Here is a 27,500-nt window from a genome sequence, read left to right as displayed (position 1 = left end):
TAGCTAGCTAGCTACACAAGTTTTTAGCTAGCTAGCTAAAACATTGACACTCAATATATTTTGGTTTCTCAGCCATATCTATGGATAAAGTAATCCTTCTAACCCCCCCCCCCCCCCCCCCCAAAAAAAAAAAAAAAAAATTGTAAAGTGGTTATCCCACTGGCTATAGGGTGAATGCACCACTTTGTAAGTCGCTCTGGATAAGAGCGTCTGCTAAATGACGTAAATGTAAATCTAAACCATATTCAAAATGTAAAGCCAGATAGCCTTTATTGAAATTGTATCTGTTCCGTTAGTTGACATTCTAACGTTAGTTGCTAGCTAGCTATCCAGGCTCCCGGTGTCAGTGCCAGATCTAACTTGTTAGCTAACAAGCTAGCAGCTAATCGGGCAGATTGGGCAAGGTGCTGCGAGCTAACGTTAGCTAACAAGCTAGCAGCTAATCCCATGGCTACATACAGTATGTAGATACCTAACTAGCTAGAAACGTGTTTGTTACTGTATACAATAGTACAGTGGTTCCCAACTCCGGTCCTCGAGTAACCCCTACAGTACACATTGTTATTGTAGCCCCGGACAAGCACACCTGTTTCAACTTGTCAACTAGTCATCAGGTACTCAATGAGTTGAATCCTTTGTGTTTGTCCAGGGCTACAACAAAAATACGTGTGGTTGGGGATTGGAGTTGGGAACCACTGCAATAGTAGATCGACGTCTTGATTGTATTCTGTGAACTAATAGCTCCAGCACTTTGCTCTGTTAGCTACCAGGCTAATAATCTAGCTAGCAAGTTGTGTGGTCTTTTAACTAGCTGCAGTTCAACATAACCAAAGCCATTTACAACCTTCTCTAAACACATCAATGGCTATGCATATATGGCAAGTGTCAAGTTGGGTGTATTTGTCAACATTTTAAGGAATGAGTAGATGGACATAACCTACTGCAATCATTCTAGTCGAACACATTTTGGCACACAGTGACTTTGGGAGTAGGACCCCTTTGGCCTTTCATTACAGTCTTTGAGTACATCCTTGGTGAGACAGTCTTCTGCCAGTCATCATCAGGGTATCAGGAGATAGGAAGCCCACTTGCCTGCTCTGCCCCTCCAGCACTGTGACGCTATATTTTCTGAAACAGTAAAGCTGTTGCTTGACTCAATACTGTCAAATAATGTCATTGGCATAGCTATACTGCATATTGACTTTTTCCATGCTAATGTCGACTGGAAATTGAGAGGCATAATAGCCGATAACAGTGTTTAATTATTTCATTGATTTGTAATGCCCATGCCATAGCAATCAAGTGTGTCGATATTGCAAGAACATATTGTCATTTCACATAACCACAAGGTAGCTACTCTACCTGCTTCATTCATGAGGAGAAAACTAACTGGAACATTAGACATGTTCTTTTCTCTTACCTCATCGTTATGATAACCAGACACAGTACATATGAATAGCAATACTAGCAACTTAGTTAACCTGGTCTCTTGGAACGTGAAAGGGCTCGACCATCCAGTTAAAAGGAATAAGGTTCTCACCCATCTCAAGCACCTGAAAGCAGGAATTTCTGTATACCACCCCTACCTTGTCACAACACAACTGATTGGCTCAAACGCATTAATAGTGAAATAAATTCCACAAATTAACTATTAACAAGGCACACCTGTTAATTGAAACGCATTCCAGGTGACTACCTCATGATGCAGGTTGAGAGAATGCTAAGAGTGTGCAAAGCTGTCATCAAGGCAAAGGGTGACTACTTTGAAAACTCTAAAATCTAAAATATATTTTGATTTGTTTAACACTTTTTTGGTTACTACATGATTCAATATGTGTTATTTCATAGTTTTGATGTCTTCACTATTATTCTACAATGTAGAAAATAGTAAAAATAAAGAAAAACCCTTGAATGAGTAGGTGTGTCCAAACTTTTGACTGGTAATATATGTATCATACCTCTTACAGATGACCTCATACCTCTTACAGATGACCTCATACCTCTTACAGATTACCTCATACCTCTTACAGATGACCTCATACCTCTTACAGATGACCTCATACCTCTTACAGATGACCTCATACCTCTTACAGATGACCTCATAACTTTTGACTGATAGTGTAGTACATTGTTATGTAAATATATTGGTAACTGTTTTATATCACATTTACCTGTGACTGTATTCAGAAAATCCATCATGGGGGAAGTTAGGTACTGTGGTACATGTATTCCTTTTATGCAAATGTAGTACATTTAAATCATTAATAAGTTCATAAACTAGTTGTGTAATTGTAATATCTTTTTACAGTTGGTCCAATGTCTGTAGCTTAAGCTGTTAAAGAGCTGTAATGTTTTGAAAACCTTGTTTTATGCGATTTCAAATAGTTATAATGCACAGTAAGGATGTCAAATCAAATCAAATCAAATTGTATTTGCGACATGCACCGAATAAAACAGGTGTAGACATTACAGTGAAATGCTTACTTACAGCCCTTAACCAACAATGCATTTATTTTTTTATAAAAAAACAAAATAAAACAACAACAAAAAAGTGTTGAGAAAAAAAGAGCAGAAGTAAAATAAAATAACAGTAGGGAGGCTATATATACAGGGGGGTACCGGTGCAGAGTCAATGTGCGGGGGCACCGGCTAGTTGAGGTAATTGAGGTAATATGTGCATGTGGGTAGAGTTAAAGTGACTATGCATAAATAATTAACAGAGTAGCAGCAGCGTAAAAAGATGGGGTGGGGGTGGGGGGGCAGTGCAAATAGTCTGGGTAGCCATGATTAGCTGTTCAGGAGTCTTATGGCTTGGGGGTAGAAGCTGTTGAGAAGCCTTTTGGACCTAGACTTGGCACTCCGGTACCGCTTGCCATGCGATAGCAGATAGAACAGTCTATGACTAGGGTGGCTGGAGTCTTTGACAATTTTTAGGGCGTTCCTCTGACACCGCCTGGTATAGAGGTCCTGGATGGCAGGAAGCTTGGCCCCAGTGATGTACTGGGCCGTACGCACTACCCTCTGTAGTGCTTTGCGGTCGGAGGCCGAGCAGTTGCCATACCAGGCGATGATGCATCCAGTCAGGATGCTCTCGATGGTGCAGCTGTATAACTTTTTGAGGATCTGAGGACCCATGCCAAATCTTTTCAGTCTCCTGAGGGGGAATAGGCTTTGTCATGCCCTCTTCACAACTGTCTTGGTGTGATTGGACCATGATAGTTTGTTGGTGATGTGGACACCAAGGAACTTGAAGCTCTCAACCTGTTCCACTACAGCCCAGTCGATGAGAATGGGGGCGTGCTCAGTCCTCCTTTTTTTCCTGTAGTCCACAATCATCTCCTTTGTCTTGGTCACGTTGAGGGAGAGGTTGTTATCCTGGCACCACACTGCAGGTCCCTATAGGCTGTCTCATCGTTGTCGGTGATCAGGCCTACCACTGTTGTGTCGTCTGCAAACTTAATGATGGTGTTGGAGTCGTGCCTGGCCATGCAGTCATGTGTGAACAGGGAGAACAGGAGGGGACTGAGCACGCACCCCTGAGGGGCCCCCGTGTTGAGGATCAGTGTGGCAGATGTGTTGTTACCTACCCTTACAACCTGGGAGCGGCCCGTCAGGAAGTCCAGGATCCAGTTGCAGAGGGAGGTGTTTAGTCCCAGGATGCTTAGCTTAGTGATGAGCATTGAGTTCACTATGGTGTTGAATGCTGAGCTGTAGTAAATAAATAGCATTCTCGCGTAGGTGTTCCTGTTGTCCAGGTGGGAAAGGGCAGTGTGGAGTGCAATAGAGATTGCATCATCTGTGGATCTGTTGGGGCGGTAAGCAAATTGGAGTGGGTCTAGGGTTTCTGGGATAATGGTGTTGATGTGAGCCATGACCAGCCTTGCAAAGCATTTCATGGCTACAGACGTCAGTGCTACGGGTCGGTAGTCATTTAGGCAGGTTATCTTAGTGTCCTTGGGCACGGGGACTATGGTGGTCTGCTTGAAACATGTTGGTATTACAGACTCAGTCAGGGACATGTTGAAAATGTCAGTGAAGACACTTGCCAGTTGGTCAGCACATGCTCGGAGTACACGTCCTGGTAATCCGTCTGGCCCTGCGGCCTTGTGAATGTTGACCTGCTTAAAAGTCTTACTCACATCGGCTACGGAGAGCGTGATCACATAGTCATCCGGAACATGTTCCATTCTGTGCTAGCAAAACAGTCCTGTAGCTTAGCATCTGCGTCATCTGACCACTTTTTTATTAACGGAGTCACTGGTGCTTCCTGCTTTAGTTTTTGCTTATAAGCAGGAATCAGGAGGATAGAGTTATGGTCAGATTTGCCAAATGGAGGGCGAGGGAGAGCTTTGTATGTGTCTCTGTGTGTGGAGTAAAGGTGGTCTAGAGTTTTTTTTCCTCTGGTTGCACATTTAACATGCTGGTAGAAATTAGGTAGAACGGATTTAAGTTTCCCTGCATTAAAGTCCCCGGCCACTAGGAGCACTGCCTCTGGATGAGCATTTTCCTGTTTAGTTATGGCCTTATACAGCTCATTGAGTGCAATCTTAATGCCAGCATTGGTTTGTGGTGGTAAATAGACAGCTATGAAAAATATAGATGAAAACTCTCTTGGTAAATAGTGTGGTCTACAGCTTATCATGAGATACTCTACCTCAGGCGAGCAAAACCTTGAGACTTCCTTAGTATTTGATTTTGTGCACCAGCTGTTGTTTACAAATATACACAGACCACCACCCCTTGTCTTACCGGAGTCAGCCGTTCTATCCTGCCGATGTAGCGTATAGCCCGCTAGCTGTATGTTGTCCGTGTCGTCGTTCAGCCACGACTCGGTGAAACATAAGATATTACAGTTTTTAATGTCCCGTTGGTAGGATAACCTTGATCTTAGGTCGTCCATTTTGTTTTCCAATGATTGAAGATTGGCTAATAGGATTGATGGAAGAGGCAGTTTACTCGCTCGCCGTCGGATCCTTACAAGGCACCCCGACCCACGTCCACGATATCTCCGTCTCTTTCTCCTGCGAATGACGGGGATTTGGGCCTTGTCAGGTGTCTGTAGAATATCCTTCGCGTCCGACTCGTTGAAGAAAAAATATTTGTCCAATACGAGGTGAGTAATCGCTGTCCTGATATCCAGAAGCTCTTTTTGGTCATAAGAGACGGTGGCAGAAACATTATGTACAGAATAAATTATAAATAACGCGAAAAAACACACATAATAGTACAATTGGTTAGAGGGCTGTAAAACGGCAGCCATCTTTTCCGGCGCCATCATGGACTTGTGCTGTGATGGAATGACCCCAAGCATACTTCCAAAGTTGTGGCAAAATGGCTTAAGGACAACAAAGTCAAGGTATTGGAGTGGCCATCACAAGGAAAATGTGTGGGCAGAAGTGAAAAGGCGTGTGCGCGCAAGGAGGCCTACAAACCTGACTCAGTTACACCAGCTCTGTCAGGAGGAATGGGCCAAAATTCACCCAACTTATTGTGGGAAGCTTGTGGAAGGCTACCCGAAACGTTTGACCCAAGTTAAACAATTTAAAGGCAATGCTACTAAATACTAATTGAGTGTATGTAAACTTCTGACCCACTGGGAATGTGATGAAAGAAATAAAAGCTGAAATAAATCATTCTCTCTACTATTATTCTGACATTTCACATTCTTAAAATAAAGTGGTGATCCTAACTGAATTTTTACTAGGATTAAATGTCGGGAATTGTGAAAAACTGAGTTTAAATGTATTTGGCTAAGGTGTATGTATCTGTCTGTCCATCTGTTTATTGCTACTCTGTTTATTATCTATGCATAGTCACTTTTGTATTGTTGGTTAAGGGCTTGTAAGTAAGCAATTCACTGTATTGTCTACACCTGTTGTATTCGGCACATGTGGCAAATACAATTTGATTTGATTTGATTTGCTCTGTCTGTCTGTCTGTCTGTCTGTCTGTCTGTCTGTCTGTCTGTCTGTCTGTCTGTCTGTCTCTCTCTATGTCTGTCTGTCTGTATGTCTCTCTCTCTGTCTGTCTGTCTGTATGTCTCTCACTCTGTCTGTCTGTCTCTCTCTCTGTCTGTCTGTCTGTATGTCTCTCTCTCTGTCTGTCTGTCTGTCTGTATGTCTCTGTCTGTCTGTCTGTCTGTCTGTCTGTCTGTCTGTCTGTCTGTCTGTATGTATGTCTGTCTGTCTGTCTGTTTACTCTGTCTGTCTGTCTGTCCGTCTGTTTACTCTATATATATGTCTGTCTGTCATTCCTAACTGGCTCCAGGCTCTGTCTGTCCGTCTGTCTATGTATCTGTCCATGTCTGTGTCCTCTGCTATCCCTTGCCAGGCTTCAAAGGTTTCCCCTCTCTCTGCAGCAGGGCGCCTGCTCTTTAAATCTCTCTATTATGATTACAATAAAAGCCTGAGGGGGAGGAGAGAGCTTCTCAGCTGGGGACAGACCAGTAAACATCCGGTTGGTTGAAAGCAGCCTCTCTTCTCTTTATGGTAGAGACCCGTTAATACGCGTCCTGCTCTGTCTCTGCCTGCAGTACATTGGACAAACACAGAGCACAGCAGAGGTGGGAGACAGCAGTGTTTAAATGGCTTTAATCAGACGCTTTCTCTCTGCCTTTGACTCTGAGTCATTCTGTGTGTGTGTGTGTGTGTGTTCCTCTGGGCTTCAGCCATGTGTAGAATATCAACCACGGCCAGCACAGACCGTCAGCTCTTCTCTCTTCGTCTTCTCTTCTCTTCTGCACCCCAACTAATATAAACTACTACACAAACCGTAATAAAAACTACTACAGCAACCTTAATAAAAAACTACTACACAAAACCTTTAGGGAAATGTACTTTCTGTCAACATCATATGCCTGTTTATCAATTTATTGATTTATCTGTTTACCTGTTTACCTTCCCTCAGTAGAAGCATGCGGGAGATACACAATAGATGTTCCTCATACCCCTGAAACAGACCCATGGGCCCATGCAGGCACACTGGGAAAGATGAGAATTTGTTAACTTGAAATAATGTATTGATTTTAGTAGGGGGGCCGATGGTGATAGTGATCTTACAGGAGGGTAATCCTGTCCCCCTCCTAGTCCTGTGTTATAGGAGGGAACTCAGAGATGCCCAATGCAGCCGCTGGCCTGTAACTGTCGAGAGCCGATGCTCCTATACCGTTTGCCGGACTTGGGTGGCTGGAGTATTTGAAAATGTTTCGGCCCTTCCTCTGACACCGCCTGATATAGAGGCCCTGGATGGCAGGGAGCTCGGCTCCAGTGATGTACTGGGCTGTCCTGGTATAGAGGCCCTGGATGGCAGGGAGCTCGGCCCCAGTGATGTACTGGGCTGTCCTGGTATAGAGGCCCTGGATGGCAGGGAGCTCGGCCCCAGTGATGTATTGTTGCCTACCCTCACCACCTGGGGGGCGGCCCGTCAGGAAGTCCAGGATCCAGTTACAGAGGGAGGTGTTCAGTCCCATAGTCCCCAGCTTGGCGATGAGCTTGGAGGGGACTATGTTGTTGAACGCTGAGCTGTAGTCTATGAACAGCATTCTCACATAGTTATTTCCCCTCTTGTCCAGGTGGGAGAGGGCTGTGTGAAGTGCAACTGAGATTGCGTCATCTGTGGATCTGTTGGGGCGGTATGCGAATTGGAGTGGGTCCAGGGTGTCTGGGATAATGGTGTTGATGTGAGCCATGACCAGCCTTTCAATGCACTTCATAATTACATATGTGAGTGCTACAGGGCGATAGTCATTTAGGCAGGTTACCTTGGAGTTCTTGGGAACAGGGACAATGGTGGTCAGCTTGAAACATGTTGGGATTATAGACTGGGTCAAGGAGAGATTGGAAATGTCCGTGAAGACACTTGGCAGCTGGTCTGCACATGCTTTCAGAACGCACCCTGGTAGTCTGTCTGGCCCGGCGGCATTGCTTTCAGAACCCTGGTATTCTGTCTGGCCCGGCGGCATTGCTTTCAGAACGCACCCTGGTATTCTGTCTGGCCCGGCGGCATTGCTTTCAGAACGCACCCTGGGATTCTGTCTGGCCCGGCGGCATTGCTTTCAGAACGCACCCTGGTATTCTGTCTGGCCCGGCGGCATTGCTTTCAGAACGCACCCTGGGATTCTGTCTGGCCCGGCGGCATTGCTTTCAGAACGCACCCTGGGATTCTGTCTGGCCCGGCGGCATTGCGGGTGTTAACCTGTTCGGCCACGGAGAGCGAGATCACACAGTCATCTGGAAGAACAGGGGCTTAAAAGGCATTTAGCTCTTTTGGGAGTTTCTCGCGGCTGGGTTTCCCTTTGTAATCCATTATCGTCTGCAAGCCCTAAGAAACAACACTATGAAACAAGGATAAATGACATAAAGAATGATAGTAAAAAGCTTTGGAGCACCCTAAATGACATTTCTGGAAAAAAGGCAAACTCAGCTCCATCATTCATTGAATCAGATGGCTCATTCATCACAAAACCAACAGACATTGCCAACTGCTTTAATAATTTTTAAATACAAATACAAATACGACGAGCTTCAGAGCCAGTGCGATATGATTCCACCTTGCTTATTGTCCGATTGATATCTCATCGGAGGTCATAGTGGACCCTGGGCAACTCAAAACTAATTTTATTTGTGACATGCTTCGTAAATAACAGGTGTAGACTAACAGTGAAATGTTCCCAACAATGAAGAGAGAAAAATTATAGAAAAATTATAACACAAGGAATAAATAATACACAATGAGTAACGATAACCTGGCTATATACGCGGGGTACCAGTACCGAGTCGATGTGCAGGGGTACGAGGTAATAACCTGGCTATATACGCGGGGTACCAGTACCGAGTCGATGTGCAGGGGTACGAGGTAATTGAGGTAGATACATTATATGTGCAAAAGTATGTGGACACCCCTTCAAATTAGTGGATTTGTCTATTTCAGCAACTGCTTTATATCAGAGTTGTGCCTGTTGTTCACACGATTATCTGCCCTCTCATTGGCTAGAATGGTCCCACCTGATCTCTCCTCCTCCCACCTGCCTTCCATCTTTGAGGACATGTAAACTCAGCAAAAAAAAAAAAAAGTCCTCTCACTGTCAACAGTCAGTATTTGGTGTGGCCACCAGCTGCATTAAGCACTGCAGTGCATCTCCTCCTCATGGACTGCACCAGATTTGCCAGTTCTTGCTGTGAGATGTTACCCCACTCTTCCACCAAGGCACCTGCAAGTTCCCGGACATTTCTGTGGGGAATGGCCCTAGCCCTTACCCTCCGATCCAACAGGTCCCAGATGTGCTCAATGTGATTGATATCCGGGCTCTTCGCTGGCCATGGCAGAACACTGACATTCCTGTCTTGCAGGAAATCACGCACAGAACGAGCAGTATGGCTGGTGGCATTGTCATGCTGGAGGGTCAGGATGAGCCTGCAGGAAGGGTACCACATGAGGGAGGAGGATGTCTTCCCTGTAACACACAGCGTTGAGATCGCCTTCAATGACAACAAGCTCAGTCCAATGATGCTGTGACATACCGCCCCAGACCATGACGGAACCTCCACCTCCAAATCGATCCCGCTCCAGAGTATAGGCCTCGGTGTAACGCTCATTCCTTCGACGATAAACGTGAATCCGACCATCACCCCTGGTGAGACAAAACCGCGACTTGTCAGTGAAGAGCACTTTTTGCCTGTCCTGTCTGGTCCAGCGACGGTGGGTTTGTGCCCATAGGCGACATTCTTGCCGGTGATGTCTGGTGAGGACCTGCCTTACAACAGGCCTACAAGCCCTCAGTCCAGCCTCTCTCAGCCTATTGCGGACAGTCTGAGCACTGATGGAGGGATTGTGCGTTCCTGGTGTAACTCGGGCAGTTGTTGTTGCCATCCTGTACCTGTCCCGCAGGTGTGATGTTCGGATGTACCGATCCTGTGCAGGTGTTGTTACACGTGGTCTGCCACTGCAAGGATGATCGGCTGTCCTGTCTCCCTGTAGCACTGCCTTAGGCGTCTCACAGTATGGACATTGCAATTTATTTCCCCGGCCACATCTTCAGTCCTCATGCCTCCTTGCAGCATGCCTAAGGCACGTTCACGCAGATGAGCAGGGACCCTGGGCATCTTTCTTTTGGTGTTTTTCAGAGTCAGTAGAAAGGCCTCTTTAGTGTCCTAAGTTTTCATAACTGTGACCTTAATTGCCTACCGTCTGTAAGCTGTTAGTGTCTTAATGACCGTTCCACAGGTGCATGTTCATTAATTGTTTATGGTTCATTGAACAAGCATGGGAAACAGTGTTTGAACCCTTTTCAACCCTTTTCAATGAAGATCTGTGAAGATGTGGTGTGGGTGAACGGATGATCTCCGCATGAGTATTTTCCACTGTGAAGCATGGAGGAGGAGGTGTGATGTTGTTTGGGTGCTTTGCTGGTGACACTGTCAGTGATATATTTAGAATTCAAGGCACACTTAACCAGCATGGCTACCACATCATTCTGCAACGATACGCCATCCCATCTGGTTTGGGCTTAGTTGGACTATCATTTGTTTTTCAACAGGACAATGACCCAACACACCTCCAGGCTGTGTAAGGGCTATTTTACCAAGAAGGAGAGTGATGGAGTGCTGCATCAGATGACCTGGCCTCCACAATCACCCGACCTCAACCCAATTGAGATTGTTTGGGATGAGTTGGACCGCAGAGTGAAGGAAAAGCAGCCAACAAGTGCTCAGCATAAGTGGGAACTCCTTCAAGACTGTTGGAAAAGCATTCCTCATGAAGTTGGTTGAGAGAATGCCAAGATTGTGCAAAGCTGTCATCAAGGCAAACTGTGGCTACTTGAAGAATCTGAAATATGAAATATGTTTTGATTTGTTTAACACTTTTTTGGTTACTACATGATTCAATTTCATAGTTTCGATGTCTTCACTATTATTCCACAATGTAAAAAATAGTACAAATAAAGAAAAACCCTTGAATGAGTAGGTGTGTCCAAACCTTTGACTGGTACTGTATATTGTGTTGATTACTAAGGTTACTGTCCTATCTACAAAAAAAAAAAAAAACTTAAATACAAGTTATTTTGTCCTTTGTCCTCATTTAATTGAAATACTGTAGAATTCCATTAATTCCTATGAAGGACTGCTCCCACTGGGGAGTGGCAATATGGCCGCCTGGTGGCTTCAAAGCCTCTCATTGGCCAATACATAGCATCAGCAATCCAGGGTTTATATACATCATTGGATGTAACCCTATCCCAAATATGAACCCTTACCATAACCATTTGGAATGAATGCCTAAACTAAACATAAACATGTGATGTTTCTCCCCCCCCTGGACAAACGTTCAATACTGAAGTCAAACCGTGTTAAACCGTGAGATCTTCTTGGGCTGACAACCAGACAGGAACAGATAATAACGGCGTGTGTCTGTGTGTCTGTGTGTCTGTGTGTCTGTGTGTCTGTGTGTCTGTCTTACAGTATATGCTTTAGAAGATGACTTTACAATACTGCACTGACAGCACTACGGAAATCACCATACCATAGTATGATAGTTCTGTCATTACAGTATTGTAAAGTGATGAAGCCTGGACATGGACATGGTAGTTAACGTAACTGATTTCCTTATTCTCATAAAGTCTCAAGTGCTCTTGGCATCATGCATATGGAGGGAGGATACAGCTTATTGTTATAGAGTCTCAGGGTCTCATATGGAGGGAGGATACAGCTTATTGTTATAGAGTCTCAGGGTCTCATATGGAGGGAGGATACAGCTTATTGTTATAGAGTCTCAGGGTCTCATATGGAGGGAGGATACAGCTTATTGTTATAGAATCTCAGGGTCTCATATGGAGGGAGGATACAGCTTATTGTTATAGAGTCTCAGGGTCTCATTTGGAGGGAGGATACAGCTTATTGTTATAGAGTCTCAGGGTCTCATATGGAGGGAGGATACAGCTTATTGTTATAGAGTCTCGGGGTCTCATATGGAGGGAGGATACAGCTTATTGTTATAGAATCTCAGGGTCTCATATGGAGGGAGGATACAGCTTATTGTTATAGAGTCTCAGGGTCTCATATGGAGGGAGGATACAGCTTATTGTTATAGAGTCTCGGGGTCTCATATGGAGGGAGGATACAGCTTATTGTTATAGAGTCTCAGGGTCTCATATGGAGGGAGGATACAGCTTATTGTTATAGAGTCTCAGGGTCTCATATGGAGGGAGGATACAGCTTATTGTTATAGAGTCTCAGGGTCTCATATGGAGGGAGGATACAGCTTATTGTTATAGAGTCTCAGGGTCTCATATGGAGGGAGGATACAGCTTATTGTTATAGAATCTCAGGGTCTCATATGGAGGGAGGATACAGCTTATTGTTATAGAGTCTCAGGGTCTCATTTGGAGGGAGGATACAGCTTATTGTTATAGAGTCTCAGGGTCTCATATGGAGGGAGGATACAGCTTATTGTTATAGAGTCTCGGGGTCTCATATGGAGGGAGGATACAGCTTATTGTTATAGAATCTCAGGGTCTCATATGGAGGGAGGATACAGCTTATTGTTATAGAGTCTCAGGGTCTCATATGGAGGGAGGATACAGCTTATTGTTATAGAGTCTCAGGGTCTCATATGGAGGGAGGATACAGCTTATTGTTATAGAGTCTCAGGGTCTCATATGGAGGGAGGATACAGCTTATTGTTATAGAGTCTCAGGGTCTCATATGGAGGGAGGATACAGCTTATTGTTATAGAGTCTCAGGGTCTCATATGGAGGGAGGATACAGCTTATTGTTATAGAGTCTCAGGGTCTCATATGGAGGGAGGATACAGCTTATTGTTATAGAGTCTCAGGGTCTCATATGGAGGGAGGATACAGCTTATTGTTATAGAGTCTCAGGGTCTCATATGGAGGGAGGATACAGCTTATTGTTATAGAGTCTCAGGGTCTCATATGGAGGGAGGATACAGCTTATTGTTATAGAGTCTCAGGGTCTCATATGGAGGGAGGATACAGCTTATTGTTATAGAGTCTCAGGGTCTCATATGGAGGGAGGATACAGCTTATTGTTATAGAGTCTCAAGGTATCATATGGAGGGAGGATACAGCTTATTGTTATAGAGTCTCAGGGTCTCATATGGAGGGAGGATACAGCTTATTGTTATAGAGTCTCAGGGTCTCATATGGAGGGAGGATACAGCTTATTGTTATAGAGTCTCAGGGTCTCATATGGAGGGAGGATACAGCTTATTGTTATAGAGTCTCAAGGTCTCATATGGAGGGAGTATACAGCTTATTGTTATAGAGTCTCAAGGTCTCATATGGAGGGAGGATACAGCTTATTGTTATAGAGTCTCAGGGTCTCATATGGAGGGAGGATACAGCTTATTGTCTCATTAGTTATGTGAAGGGACAATAACAGAATATGCTGCTGGAGGTTTACTGTCGATTTCTTCATTAGTCTTCTAAATCACAGTACTTTAACCATATATTAAACAATAAGGCATTTTTACAGGAAACAAGATTGGTTGTCTTTAATGTTCTCAGAGTCGAGCTGCGTGTAGTTATAAATACCTTTATGAAAACTGAAATGGAAACAGAATCAACATCTCTCAGTTCCATGTGTGATCCATCCTACTGTTCAGTGTCAAAGTACTTCGATAGTTTCACTATAAATACTTCTAAATCAATGTTTGCTCTTCATGCTAGTCTGCCCTGAATGTGGGTTGTGATTTGTGTTCGCAATAGAGAGAGAGAGAAACACAGAGAGAAAGGAAAGGAAGCTGGTTGAGAGAATGCCAAGATTGTTCAATTTCGAAATTTGGTTGTGCATTAGCCCATGTCAGCTAACATTATGTTTTGGGTAAGTTAGTCTAGCGGCCAGCTATCTAAACTAATCTAATCATGGTCGAATTACCAACCGGGGGCCCCATTGATTTAGTTAGTCACTCTCACTCAGATATCATATTAAAAACTGCAAACATGTCTCTCTCTCCACCCAATGACAAATGTAGAATTGCAGGAAATTACCTGTAAAACTAAAACATTTTGTCTCCGCACCATGGCAAAATGAGTAGAATTGCATGAAATTAGTTTTATAATTGCAAAATCTTCTCTATGCCCCATGGCAAAATTGCAAGAAATGAACTCTAAAACTTTCTTTTTTCTCTCTCTGCTGTCAAGAGGGGTTCCACTAAAATGTTTTGCTGGAGAGGTGGGTGGTGCGTAGGGCTCTCGATGGTGCAGCTGCCAAAAGGCTAGGGCCTGCTAGGGCCTGCTCTGACCACCTAGGGCCTGCTCTGACCACCTAGGGCCTGCTCTGACCACCTAGGGCCTGCTCTGACCACCTAGGGCCTGCTCTGACCACCTAGGGCCTGCTCTGACCACCTAGGGCCTGCTCTGACCACGTGTAGATAAAGCAAAGCAGTGAGGTAAAAACAACAACACAGAGTTACATATGGGGTAAAACAAAACATAAAGTCAAAAATACAACAGAATATATATATACAGTGTGTGCAAATGTAGTAAGTTATGGAGGTAAGGCAATAAATAGGCCATAGTGCAAAATAGTTACAATTTCGTATTAACACCGGAATGATAGACTGATACCAGTCATTTCCTTTCGAATCAGTGAATGGAAGTAAACAAGGTCTTTGAGAGGAAGGAGAGATAAGACATAGCTACTGTAATGTTTGTCAAGAGACTGTTATATCACGTTACACCGTGTGTTGAAGACTTTCCATGCCGTTTGGCGTTTTTGTCTTTTTCAGGAAGGGAAGAAGAAGTTTGACAAGGAGACAGAGAAATACTACACCGTTCTAGAGAAGCACCTGGCCTTGTCCTCCAGGAAGAAAGAGACATTCTTACAAGAGGTAAATCCCCGAGTTCCTAACTATGAGCCCACTTGATACTTTTCCATTTTATATCTGCTTCAAGCAACGGGACCTTTGTGATTAGTGATGAATGTCCCAAATGGTACCTTATTCCTATGGGCCCTAGTTAAATGGTACCTTATTCCTATGGACCCTAGTTAAATGGTACCTTATTCCTATGGGCCCTAGTTAAATGGTACCTTATTCCTATGGGCCCTAGTTAAATGGTACCTTATTCCTATGGGCCCTAGTTAAATGGTACCTTATTCCTATGGACCCTAGTTAAATGGTACCTTATTCCTATGGGCCCTAGTTAAATGGTACCTTATTCCTATGGGCCCTAGTTAAATGGTACCTTATTCCTATGGGCCCTAGTTAAATGGTACCTTATTCCTATGGGCCCTAGTTAAATGGTACCTTATTCCTATGGGCCCTAGTTAAATGGTACCTTATTCCTATGGACCCTAGTTAAATGGTACCTTATTCCTATGGGCCCTAGTTAAATTGTACCTTATTCCTATGGACCCTAGTTAAATGGTACCTTATTCCTATGGACCCTAGTTAAATGGTACCTTATTCCTATGGGCCCTAGTTAAATGGTACCTTATTCCTATGGGCCCTAGTTAAATGGTACCTTATTCCTATGGGCCCTAGTTAAATGGTACCTTATTCCTATGGGCCCTAGTTAAATGGTACCTTATTCCTATGGGCCCTAGTTAAATGGTACCTTATTCCTATGGACCCTAGTTAAATGGTACCTTATTCCTATGGACCCTAGTTAAATGGTACCTTATTCCTATGGGCCCTAGTTAAATGGTACCTTATTCCTATGGGCCCTAGTTAAATGGTACCTTATTCCTATGGGCCCTAGTTAAATGGTACCTTATTCCTATGGGCCCTAGTTAAATGGTACCTTATTCCTATGGGCCCTAGTTAAATGGTACCTTATTCCTATGGGCCCTAGTTAAATGGTACCTTATTCCTATGGGCCCTAGTTAAATGGTACCTTATTCCTATGGGCCCTAGTTAAATGGTACCTTATTCCTATGGGCCCTAGTTAAATGGTACCTTATTCCTATGGGCCCTAGTTAAATGGTACCTTATTCCTATGGGCCCTAGTTAAATGGTACCTTATTCCTATGGGCCCTAGTTAAATGGTACCTTATTCCTATGGACCCTAGTTAAATGGTACCTTATTCCTATGGGCCCTAGTTAAATGGTACCTTATTCCTATGGGCCCTAGTTAAATGGTACCTTATTCCTATGGACCCTAGTTAAATGGTACCTTATTCCTATGGGCCCTAGTTAAATGGTACCTTATTCCTATGGACCCTAGTTAAATGGTACCTTATTCCTATGGGCCCTAGTTAAATGGTACCTTATTCCTATGGGCCCTAGTTAAATGGTACCTTATTCCTATGGGCCCTAGTTAAATGGTACCTTATTCCTATGGACCCTAGTTAAATGGTACCTTATTCCTATGGACCCTAGTTAAATGGTACCTTATTCCTATGGGCCCTAGTTAAATGGTACCTTATTCCTATGGGCCCTAGTTAAATGGTACCTTATTCCTATGGACCCTAGTTAAATGGTACCTTATTCCTATGGGCCCTAGTTAAATGGTACCTTATTCCTATGGACCCTAGTTAAATGGTACCTTATTCCTATGGACCCTAGTTAAATGGTACCTTATTCCTATGGGCCCTAGTTAAATGGTACCTTATTCCTATGGGCCCTAGTTAAATGGTACCTTATTCCTATGGGCCCTAGTTAAATGTAGTGCAATGGAGCTTTTCTAAGACCAACTGCACTCTGTCAGTGACAGCACTGTTGTTTATCCTGCTGGTTGCACGGTACCTTCACGGTCAAACACACGGAAGAGTACTCTCGAAACCGGATGGTGTAACCATTAACCCTTTCTCAAATAGTCTCCACAGTATACACACACACACACACACACACACACACACACAGACAGACACACAGACACACACACACACACTACCTTTCCCTTTTTCCTAAAGTTCAGGCCTTGTTTAACTGCCCTATTTCACCTCCAGGCAGACACACAGATTGACAAAGAGAGACAGGTCTTCTATGATGCCTCCCTGGAGTACGTTTTCAAGATCCAGGAGGTCCAAGAAAAGAAGAAGTTTGAATTTGTGGAACCGGTGAGTACCGTTTCAGTATTCAGCTCGGAGCGAAGTGTTCCATTTGGTAGTCAAGGCAACCCCGCTAAATGTAAAAGTTTATACAGCTTACATTAGTTTGGATGTAATGTTGTTGTCTCTCCCTCTCAGCTGCTGGCCTTCCTGCAGGGTCTGTTCACGTTCTACCATGAAGGATACGAGCTCGCTCACGAGTTTGAGCCTTACAAACAACAGCTCCAGTTCAACCTGCAGAACGTAAGTAGCCTGGTCCCAGATCAGACCTGTTTATCCTGGTCCCAGATCAGACCTGTTTATCCTGGTCCCAGATCAGACCTGTAGTCTTTACTAAGTAGCCTGGTCCCAGATCAGACCTGTAGTCTTTACTAAGTAGCCTGGTCCCAGATCAGACCTGTTTATCCTGGTCCCAGATCAGACCTGTAGTCTTTACTAAGTAGCCTGGTCCCAGATCAGACCTGTTTATCCTGGTCCCAGATCAGACCTGTAGTCTTTACTAAGTAGCCTGGTCCCAGATCAGACCTGTTTATCCTGGTCCCAGATCAGACCTGTGTATCCTGGTCCCAGATCAGACCTGTGTATCCTGGTCCCAGATCAGACCTGTGTATCCTGGTCCCAGATCAGACCTGCGTTAACTAACCCTTCTAACTGTCCACCAACTCCTCTAACTACTGTCAAATCAAATCACATTGTATTTGTCACATGCGCCGAATACAACAGGTGTAGACCTCACCGTGAAATGCTCACTTACAAGCCCTTAACCAACAATGCAGTTCAAGACATATATTTACTGAATAAAAATAAATAAAAGTAACACAATAAAATAACAATAACAAGGCTATATTTAGTGGGTATCATTACCGAGTCAATGTGTGGGGGTACAGGTTAGTCGAGGTAATTTGTACATGTAGGTAGGGGTAAAGTGACTATGCATAGATAATAAACAGCTAGTAGCAGCAGTGTAAAATCAAAGGGGAGGGGGGGTCCTGGATGGCAGGAAGCTTGGCCCCAGTGATGTACTGTGCCGTACGCACCACCCTCTGTAGCGCCTTACGGTCAGATGCCAAGCAGTTGCCATACCAGGCGGTGATGCAACCTGTCGAGGATGCTCTCGATGGTGCAGCTGTTGAACTTTATGAGGATCTGGGGACCCCATGCCAAATCTTTTCAGTCTCCTGAGGGGGGAAAGGTGTTGTCGTGCCCTCTTCACGACTGTCTTGGTGTGTTTGGACCATGATAGTTTGTTGGAGAAGTGGACATCAAGGAAATTGAAGCTCTCAACCTGCTCCACTACAGCCCCGTCGATGAGAATGGGGGCATGTTCGGCCCTCCTTTTCCTGTAGTCCACGATCATCTCCTTTGTCTTGATCACGTTGAGGGAGAGGTTGTTATCCTGGCACCACACGGCCAGGTCTCTGACCTCCTACCTATAGGCTGTCTCATCGTTGTCAGTGATCAGGCCTACCACTGTTGTGTCATCGGCAAACTTAATGATGGTGTTGGAGTCGTGCCTGGCCATGCAGTCATGGGTGAACAGGGAGTACAGGAGGGGACTGAGCACGCACCCCTGAGGGGCCCCCGTGTTGAGGATCAGCGTGGCATATGTGTTGTTGCCTACCCTTACCACCTGGGGGCGGCCCGTCAGGAAGTCCAGGATCCAGTTGCGGAGGGAGGTGTTTAGTCCCAGGGTCCTTAGCTTAGTGATGAGCTTTGTGGGCACTATGGTGTTGAACGCTGAGCTGTAGTTTATGTATGGCAACGATAGTTAAGTGAGTTGGCTAAAGTTTGAGCCCAGAGCAGTACTCTACCTCCAGCTTCAGTCTGCAGAGCGTTCATATTCATATCATGCTGTAACTCTTAACACCTGAGGGGTAGTGTAGCCCACTCAAACCCACTAAATCACAAAAGCTCACAGCAAAATTAAAATGTATGGTGTACTTAACTCCAGAATATATTGACTGGAGAAAATATTGATATGTCTCTTTGGGTGCTGTAGCCCAGGAGTTTCATTCAGGTTGAAACCACAGCAGAGTGGTCGTTGTTCAGGTTGAAACCACAGCAGAGTGGTCGTTGTTCAGGTTGAAACCACAGCAGAGTGGTCGTTGTTCAGGTTGAAACCACAGCAGACTGGTCGTTGTTCTCCTGGCCTTCTCTTCCATTACTGTGACCTCTCCTGGCCTTCTCTTCCATTACTGTGACCTCTCCTGGACTTCTCTTCCATTACTGTGACCTCTCCTGGACTTCTCTTCCATTACTGTGACCTCTCCTGGACTTCTCTTCCATTACTGTGACCTCTCCTGGCCTTCTCTTCCGTTACTGTGACCTCTCCTGGACTTCTCTTCCATTACTGTGACCTCTCCTGGACTTCTCTTCCATTACTGTGACCTCTCCTGGCCTTCTCTTCCATTACTGTGACCTCTCCTGGCCTTCTCTTCCATTACTGTGACCTCTCCTGGCCTTCTCTTCCGTTACTGTGACCTCTCCTGGCCTTCTCTTCCATTACTGAGACCTCTCCTGGCCTTCTCTTCCGTTACTCTGACCTCTCCTGGCCTTCTCTTCCATTACTGTGACCTCTCCTGGCCTTCTCTTCCATTACTGTGACCTCTCCTGGCCTTCTCTTCCATTACTGTGACCTCTCCTGGCCTTCTATTCCATTACTGTGACCTCTCCTGGCCTTCTCTTCCGTTACTCTGACCTCTCCTGGCCTTCTCTTCCATTACTGTGACCTCTCCTGGCCTTCTATTCCATTACTGTGACCTCTCCTGGCCTTCTATTCCATTACTGTGACCTCTCCTGGCCTTCTCTTCCGTTACTCTGACCTCTCCTGGCCTTCTCTTCCATTACTGTGACCTCTCCTGGACTTCTCTTCCATTACTGTGACCTCTCCTGGCCTTCTCTTCCGTTACTGTGACCTCTCCTGGACTTCTCTTCCATTACTGTGACCTCTCCTGTACTTCTCTTCCATTACTGTGACCTCTCCTGGCCTTCTCTTCCATTAATGTGACCTCTCCTTCCATTACTGTGACCTCTCCTGGCCTTCTCTTCCATTACTGTGACCTCTCCTGGCCTTCTCTTCCATTACTGTGACCTCTCCTGGCCTTCTCTTCCATTACTGTGACCTCTCCTGGCCTTCTCTTCCATTACTGTGACCTCTCCTGGACTTCTCTTCCATTACTGTGACCTCTCCTGGCCTTCTCTTCCATTACTGTGACCTCTCCTGGCCTTCTCTTCCATTACTGTGACCTCTCCTGGACTTCTATTCCATTACTGTGACCTCTCCTGGCCTTCTCTTCCATTACTGTGACCTCTCCTGGCCTTCTCTTCCATTACTGTGACTCTCCTTGCCTTCTCTTCCATTTTTCAAATTTTGCCACTTCAAGTCTCTGGCCCCCAATTTCTCTCTGACCCAGATGTCAGCTCCGCTGGCCCGAGTACCCTCTCCCTGCCCCCAACAGACACACAGGGTGCTGAGTGCATTAACAAGGCTCTGCCCCCCCCCCCCGGGGTACCTACTCTGTAACCCTCACTCCCTGGGTTAGCAGACACAATTACACACATACACACATACACACACACACACACACACACACATACACACACACAAACAGGGTACTACCAGGGCTCAGCTTGCCCCCGGAGTGCCCACTCAGTAACCCTCTCTGTGGGCTAGCAGACGCAGTAACAGCGTCTGGTGTGGATGAGCCTGTCTCGGCTAGCCTCTCGTGAAGACTGAGGCTGTGAGCAAATGTGAAACAGCACCATTATTCCATATATAGTGCACTAGTTTTGGACTGAGACCAATTCGACTCTGTGGGGAATATAGGGGTGCCATTGGGGGAAGCACACAGTGTGTCATGGTGACTTGCTCAGTGAAAAATGGAGACGTCTTCCACCGGGCGTTTCTTCATCTGGCGCCGTGGAGCATTAATTATGTATGTATTTCTCAGTATATCCCACTGGCTCACCAGAAAAATGCTTTTATAATGTATGGTGTATAGGTGTTGGTGTTATTGTGTTTGATAAGAACACAGCAGCTTTATTCATCATCTGTTATGATGCAAGTTCTCTCTTTTGACCCATGGAAGCTGGTTTTGTGCCGATCTTTATATTTTGATCTGTGTGTGTGTGTGTGTGTGTGTGTGTGTGTGTGTGTGTGTGTGTGTGTGTGTGTGTACACACACAGACGAGGAACAACTTTGTGAGTACGAAGCAGGAGGTAGAGAAACTGATGAAGAGAATCAGATCAGCTGATCAGGACTACAAACCTCCAGGACAGTGGACCATGGAGGGATTCCTCTACGTCCAGGAGAAACGTGAGTCTAACCCCTAACCCTTAACCCCTAACCTCCAGGACAGTGGACCATGGAGGGATTCCTCTACGTCCAGGAGAAACGTGAGTCTAACCCCTAACCCTTAACCCCTAACCCCCAGGACAGTGGACTAACTCTAACCCCACCCTCTGACTCATACACTAACCCAGATCTATAAGTACTTTTTGTCAAACTCGTCTGACTATGTTGGCTAAAGTACAGGCTTTATTGTGTTGTATTCCTTTCTTTCTGTCTTTCTCTCTGAAGAAACCGTCTTCTACTAGCTAGCTCCAATAACTCTGTTGCTCCTAGCTAGCTCCAATAACTCTGTTGCTCCTAGCTAGCTCCAATAACTCTGTTGCTCCTAGCTAGCTCAAATAACTCTGTTGCTCCTAGCTAGCTCCAATAACTCTGTTGTTCCTAGCTAGCTCCAATAACTCTGTTGTTCCTAGCTAGCTCCAATAACTCTGTTGCTCCTAGCTAGCTCCAATAACTCTGTTGCTCCTAGCTAGCTCAAATAACTCTGTTGCTCCTAGCTAGCTCCAATAACTCTGTTGTTCCTAGCTAGCTCCAATAACTATGTTGCTCCTATTCCACATACCTCTAACTAGTTCACATAAATGTAACTGAGAACATAACCTTACTCTGAGAACATAACCTTACTCTGAGAACATAACCTTACTCTGAGAACATAATCTTACTCTGAGAACATAACCTTACTCTGAGAACATAATCTTACTCTGAGAACATAACCTTACTCTGAGAACATAATCTTACTCTGAGACCATAACCTTACTCTGAGAACATAACCTTACTCTGAGAACATAACCTTACTCTGAGAACATAACTTTAACTCTTAACTCTGAGACCATAACTTTAACTATGAGATCATAACTCTAACTCTGAAAACACAACTTTAACTCTGAGAAGATGACTTTAAATCTGAGAACATAATGCTAACTCTGAGAACATAACTTTACTCTGAGACCATAACTCTAAATCTGAGACCATAACTCTAACTCTGAGAACATAACTATAACTCTGAACTCTAACTCTGAGACCATAACTCCCTCCTGTAGCTCAGTTGGTAGAGCATGGTGCTTGCAATGCCAGGGTTGTGGGTTCGATTCCCACAGGGGGGCCAGTATGAAAAATGAATGCACTCACTAACTGTAAGTCGCGCTGGATAAGAGCGTCTGAAAAATGTGAAATTGTAACTCTGAGAACATAACTCTGAGAACATGACTCTAACTCTGAGAATGTAACTCTATCTCATTTCATGTTCCTGATCCAGCTTTGATGTGCTCTCAAACTAGTACTGGAGGAAATACCCTGAATACTGGAAACTTTATCTCAGATGATAAACAACAACAACAACATGTTGTTCTATCTTACTTAATTATGAATTTAATTTCAGAAGTCCTTCCAGAACATTGTGGTTTCAGGAAGCAATCATGGCTTAGCTTGGCAGTCCCAAATTGCAGCCTTTTCCCTACATAGTGCACTACTTTTGACCAGATCCCTACAGGCCCTAGTGAAAAAGTAGTGCCTTTTTCGATGTATTTGTTATTTCATGGCCAATCATGGCTGTGTTGTTCCTTGTCTCTGTTTCAGGGCCGCTGGGATGCACGTGGACGCGACACTACTGTACGTATGAGAAGGGCAGCAAAACCTTCACCATGACCAACTTTGAAACCAAATCAGCTGGCAAACAGGTAGTGTATATTGCAGTACACAGGCATCTAGTGGACAGTGATAAACATTATATTATTACTGTCCAGAGTGTTTCCTGACCAGGAAATACTCTGGGCCCTAGTTCTAGACTATAAGCTAGAGCTGACCCAGGAAATACTCAAGGCCCTAGTTCTAGGCTATAAACTAGAGCTGACCAGGGAAATACTCACGGCCTAGTTATTGGCTATAAACTCAGACCTGATCTCAGAGTTTTACCTGGTCTACTCAGGAAAAGGGCCCTATAAATGATTTCCTCTGTTGGAATTGCATTTTAAACCCATAAGGTATCTTTGTCAACAAGCACTAACTCCTTTAAATCCTCCCATATCCTCTGTTGTGTTCTACACCAGTCTCATCATGAGTTCCTCTATTATGTTCTACACCAGTCTCATCATGAGTTCCTCTGTTGTGTTCTACACCAGTCTCATCATGAGTTCCTCTGTTGTGTTCTAGAATGGTCTGGTGGTGAGTCCATCTGAGATGTTCAAGCTGAAGTCCTGTATCCGGAGGAAGACTGACTCCATCGACAAGCGTTTCTGCTTCGATATCGAAGTGGTGGAAAGGTCTGTCATCATTCTTCATATCAGTATTTCTATGAATCACCTTTTTATTACTAAAATGGCGCTCCTACTACTACTTGGCCTGCTAGACCCTGCCCTATCTGTGCTTTAGCCAAATGGCTATGACTATGACTATGGCATGGCAACGGTTGTCAACGACTCTAGCCAACTGCTGTAAATATGGTATGGTTATGGCATGGCAATGGTTGTCAATGACTCTAGCCAACTGCTGTAAATATGGTATGGTTATGGCATGGCAATGGTTGTCAATGACTCTAGCCAACTGCTGTAAATATGGTATGCCTATGGCATGGCAACGGTTGTCAATGACTCTAGCCAACTGCTGTAAATATGGTATGCCAATGGCATGGCATGGCAACGGTTGTCAATGACTCTAGCCAACTGCTGTAAATATGGTATGCCAATGGCATGGCATGGCAACGGTTGTCAATGACTCTAGCCAATTGCTGTAAATATGGTATGCCAATGGCATGGTAACGGTAGTCAATGACTCTAGCCAACTGCTGTAAATATGGTATGCCTATGGCATGGCAACGGTTGTCAATGACTCTAGCCAATTGCTGTAAATATGGTATGCCAATGGCATGGCAATGGTAGTCAGTGACTCACAAATTGCGCTGAGTAACAATGTACAGTTTGGCTTAAACACATAAAGATCTATTATCCGGCTACCTCCTATAAGTGTCACTGAAAACATGAACATAATAGAAACTAGATTACAGCAAACAGTAACAGTAATAGTAATCATAGACACTTAAATATGATCAAATTAAGAGGCCTTTATCAACATTATGATTACAGTAACAGACCCAGTTGTCATCGTAGTGATTGTTGTCGTCAGACTAGTGCTGGTTCCACTGAAGTCACTTGGGACTGATTGCAACTGAATGGGATTTGAAAAGACAGACGCCATATGCGGAAAACAAGTGCATTTCCCTTTTGATTAGATGTTTAAACTTCCTGTTTAAACCTTATTGGCTGTTTTTAGCTATTGTTGTTATTAGTGTGTAGATGTGTTTAGATGTTTTCAGCTCTGTGTCCTGCATGTTCTTTAAGTGTCCTTTTTACTGAAGCCTTTTTGTTTTACTAAATGTGCTAGCTAGCAGTTAGTCTTTTATACAGAGATGATTTTATTTTATTTTTCTGTTATTTGTACCCATTTCTTCTTTTCTCTGTGTTTCTTCGTGTCGATGTAGAACTGACATCTGTCATGGAACTCTTTTCCGACCTCTTCAGTTAAAGTTCTGTAAAGTCCGGTACGTCACTGTACTGTTGCTATCCTGCCCCCCCCCTCTCTCTCAGAGCAGTGTGCATGTTTCTGCATGTGTTTAAGGCTGATAGTCATCCCCATTCATTCACTCTTTACAACTTCTAATGAACTTTGAATAAAAATACATTGCTTTTTTTTTTTCTTCACCAATCACAATCACCGAATCAGACTTCACCAATCACAATCACCGAATCAGACTTCACCAATCACAATCAATCGTGATGGGAAAGGAAAGCGTGACGTAAATAAATACTCCACTTGAATAATTTCTTCTCATCTACAATTACTATAATCGTTTATCGATTTCAATAATATCATTCTGACTTTAAGTAATGGATTCATTCATCAACTTGATTCCATTTGTACAATTTTCAGATTTCAGAGACCCTTAATGCATGGGGGGGAACATTGTTTATTAATAGGACTTAAATGTTTGACTAGCCCAGTAAGAAGGGCAGGGAGTGAGGCAGACAGACGTTCAGATGCAGATCAAACCGGTCCTGGAGGAGAAGAAAAATCAATTGATCAAGTGGTTTCATTCATGAGATGACGGCATCAGAACAGGCAGGCCTCGCTCGGCTGAGTCGGTGTGTTTCAAAATGGAGCGGTAGCTAACCACCACACCTGGATTCAAATACTATTTGAAATCTTTCAAATCATTTCAGCATTTGTTCTAGCCTGCCTAGGATGCCAGATGGGCAGGTATACAGGTTTGGGAATATTCTATAAGTACATCCATTGGTTTGATTAATACAGGCAACATTAAAAAAATACACATATCAAGTATTTTAAATGATACCAAAAAAAAGTATTTGAACCTAGGTCTGGTCAGGGCAGCTGTCTTCACCTCCAATCCGAGCGCTGCTGAGCTGAGCATGGACAATAACTCCTGTTTAACTGGCTGGGTAGCTAACTAATTTATCACCTGAAAGATCAGATATGCTTATTCTAACCGCGAGGGCAACGTGGAGCCACGACCCCAGTCAGCTTCCTGTACGGTGTACATTTGAGGACATCCTTATCCTCAAGCCTCACCAGGGGGATACGGTGGAGTTGCCCCTGATCTTCGGTCAGTTTTTGTTTTTTTCCACTAATCGTTAAGGTTAGTATTGGGGGAGGGGAAGCTGATCTGTACCTAGGGAAAGTTTACCCAGGAGCCCTCACATCAGAGTGAGGCATGACGCTTGCGACTGAGGTTGTCCTAAAATGGACACCGTATGTTCATCTCCAGCTCATCCATTCATCATCATTACATTACACTTGCTGTCTGTGTGTTCTCAGCCACTCCATTCCAACACTTCATGTTTAATAGCAACTATACACAGCAGCAGCATCATCTAGCTACAAGGCTTTCAGCTAGTGCTAACCCTTACTGCTAGCTGCTGGGGGGTAATGTTGGGAATGCATCAATGTATGAGTACATGTTAACCTGTATTTACTATTACATGGATACTATTACATGGATACTAATACATGGATACTATTACATTAATAATATTACATTAATACTATTACATCAATAATATTACATCAATAATATTACATTAATACTATTACATGGGTAATATTACATTAATATGATTACATTAATACTATTACATTGATACTATTACATGGATACAATTACAACGATACTATTACATTAATAATATTACATTAATACTATTGCATTAATATTATTACATCGATACTATTACATTAATAATATTACATGGATACTATTACATTAATAATATTACATTAATACTATTACATCAATAATATTACATCAATAATATTACATTAATACTATTACATGGGTAATATTACATTAATATGATTACATTAATACTATTACATTGATACTATTACATTAATAATATTACATGGATACTATGAAAAATTGGTCTGAAATGAGCCTTCAGAGGGATTGTGTATTCAGATATTAGACACATCTGGAGATAGACTATAGAACCCTACAGGGATCAGCTGGAGATAGACTATAGAACCCTATAGGGATCAGCTGGAGATAGACTATAGAACCCTACAGGGATCAGCTGGAGATAGACTATAGAACCCTACAGGGATCAGCTGGAGATAGACTATAGAACCCTATAGGGAACAGCTGGAGATAGACTATAGAACCCTACAGGGATCAGCTGGAGATAGACTATAGACCCCTATAGGGAACAGCTGGAGATAGACTATAGAACCCTACAGGGATCAGCTGGAGATAGACTATAGAACCCTACAGGGATCAGCTGGAGATAGACTATAGACCCCTATAGGGAACAGCTGGAGATAGACTATAGAACCCTACAGGGATCAGCTGGAGATAGACTATAGAACCCTACAGGGATCAGCTGGAGATAGACTATAGAACCCTACAGGGAACAGCTGGAGATAGACTATAGAACCCTACAGGGATCAGCTGGAGATAGACTATAGAACCCTACAGGGATCAGCTGGAGATAGACTATAGAAACCTACAGGGATCAGCTGGAGATAGACTATAGAACCCTACAGGGAACAGCTGGAGATAGACTATAGAACCCTACAGGGAACAGCTGGAGATAGACTATAGAACCCTACAGGGATCAGCTAGAGATAGACT

At 43.9% G+C, this 27,500-nt stretch overlaps 1 protein-coding gene across 1 annotated transcript in view; it reads left to right on the top strand.

The window, feature by feature from the left end:
* arhgap42b (Rho GTPase activating protein 42b) overlaps window positions 1–27,500 on the top strand; it is a 170,136-nt gene that overhangs the window by 103,562 nt on the left and 39,074 nt on the right. Inside the window, exons 4-10 of the mRNA XM_084142935.1 lie at window positions 14,746–14,847; window positions 16,908–17,018; window positions 17,148–17,252; window positions 21,196–21,325; window positions 22,937–23,037; window positions 23,510–23,619; window positions 24,834–24,893. Of these exons, the coding sequence (XP_083999061.1) occupies window positions 14,746–14,847; window positions 16,908–17,018; window positions 17,148–17,252; window positions 21,196–21,325; window positions 22,937–23,037; window positions 23,510–23,619; window positions 24,834–24,893 (719 nt within the window). The remainder of the gene's footprint in view (window positions 1–14,745; window positions 14,848–16,907; window positions 17,019–17,147; window positions 17,253–21,195; window positions 21,326–22,936; window positions 23,038–23,509; window positions 23,620–24,833; window positions 24,894–27,500) is intronic.

Source organism: Coregonus lavaretus, assembly GCF_964263955.1.
Source record: "Coregonus lavaretus genome assembly, chromosome: 26".
Lineage (NCBI taxonomy): Eukaryota > Metazoa > Chordata > Actinopteri > Salmoniformes > Salmonidae > Coregonus > Coregonus lavaretus.
The sequence above is the reverse complement of the archived record's forward strand: the minus strand, read 5'-3'. Positions and strand labels throughout refer to the sequence as shown.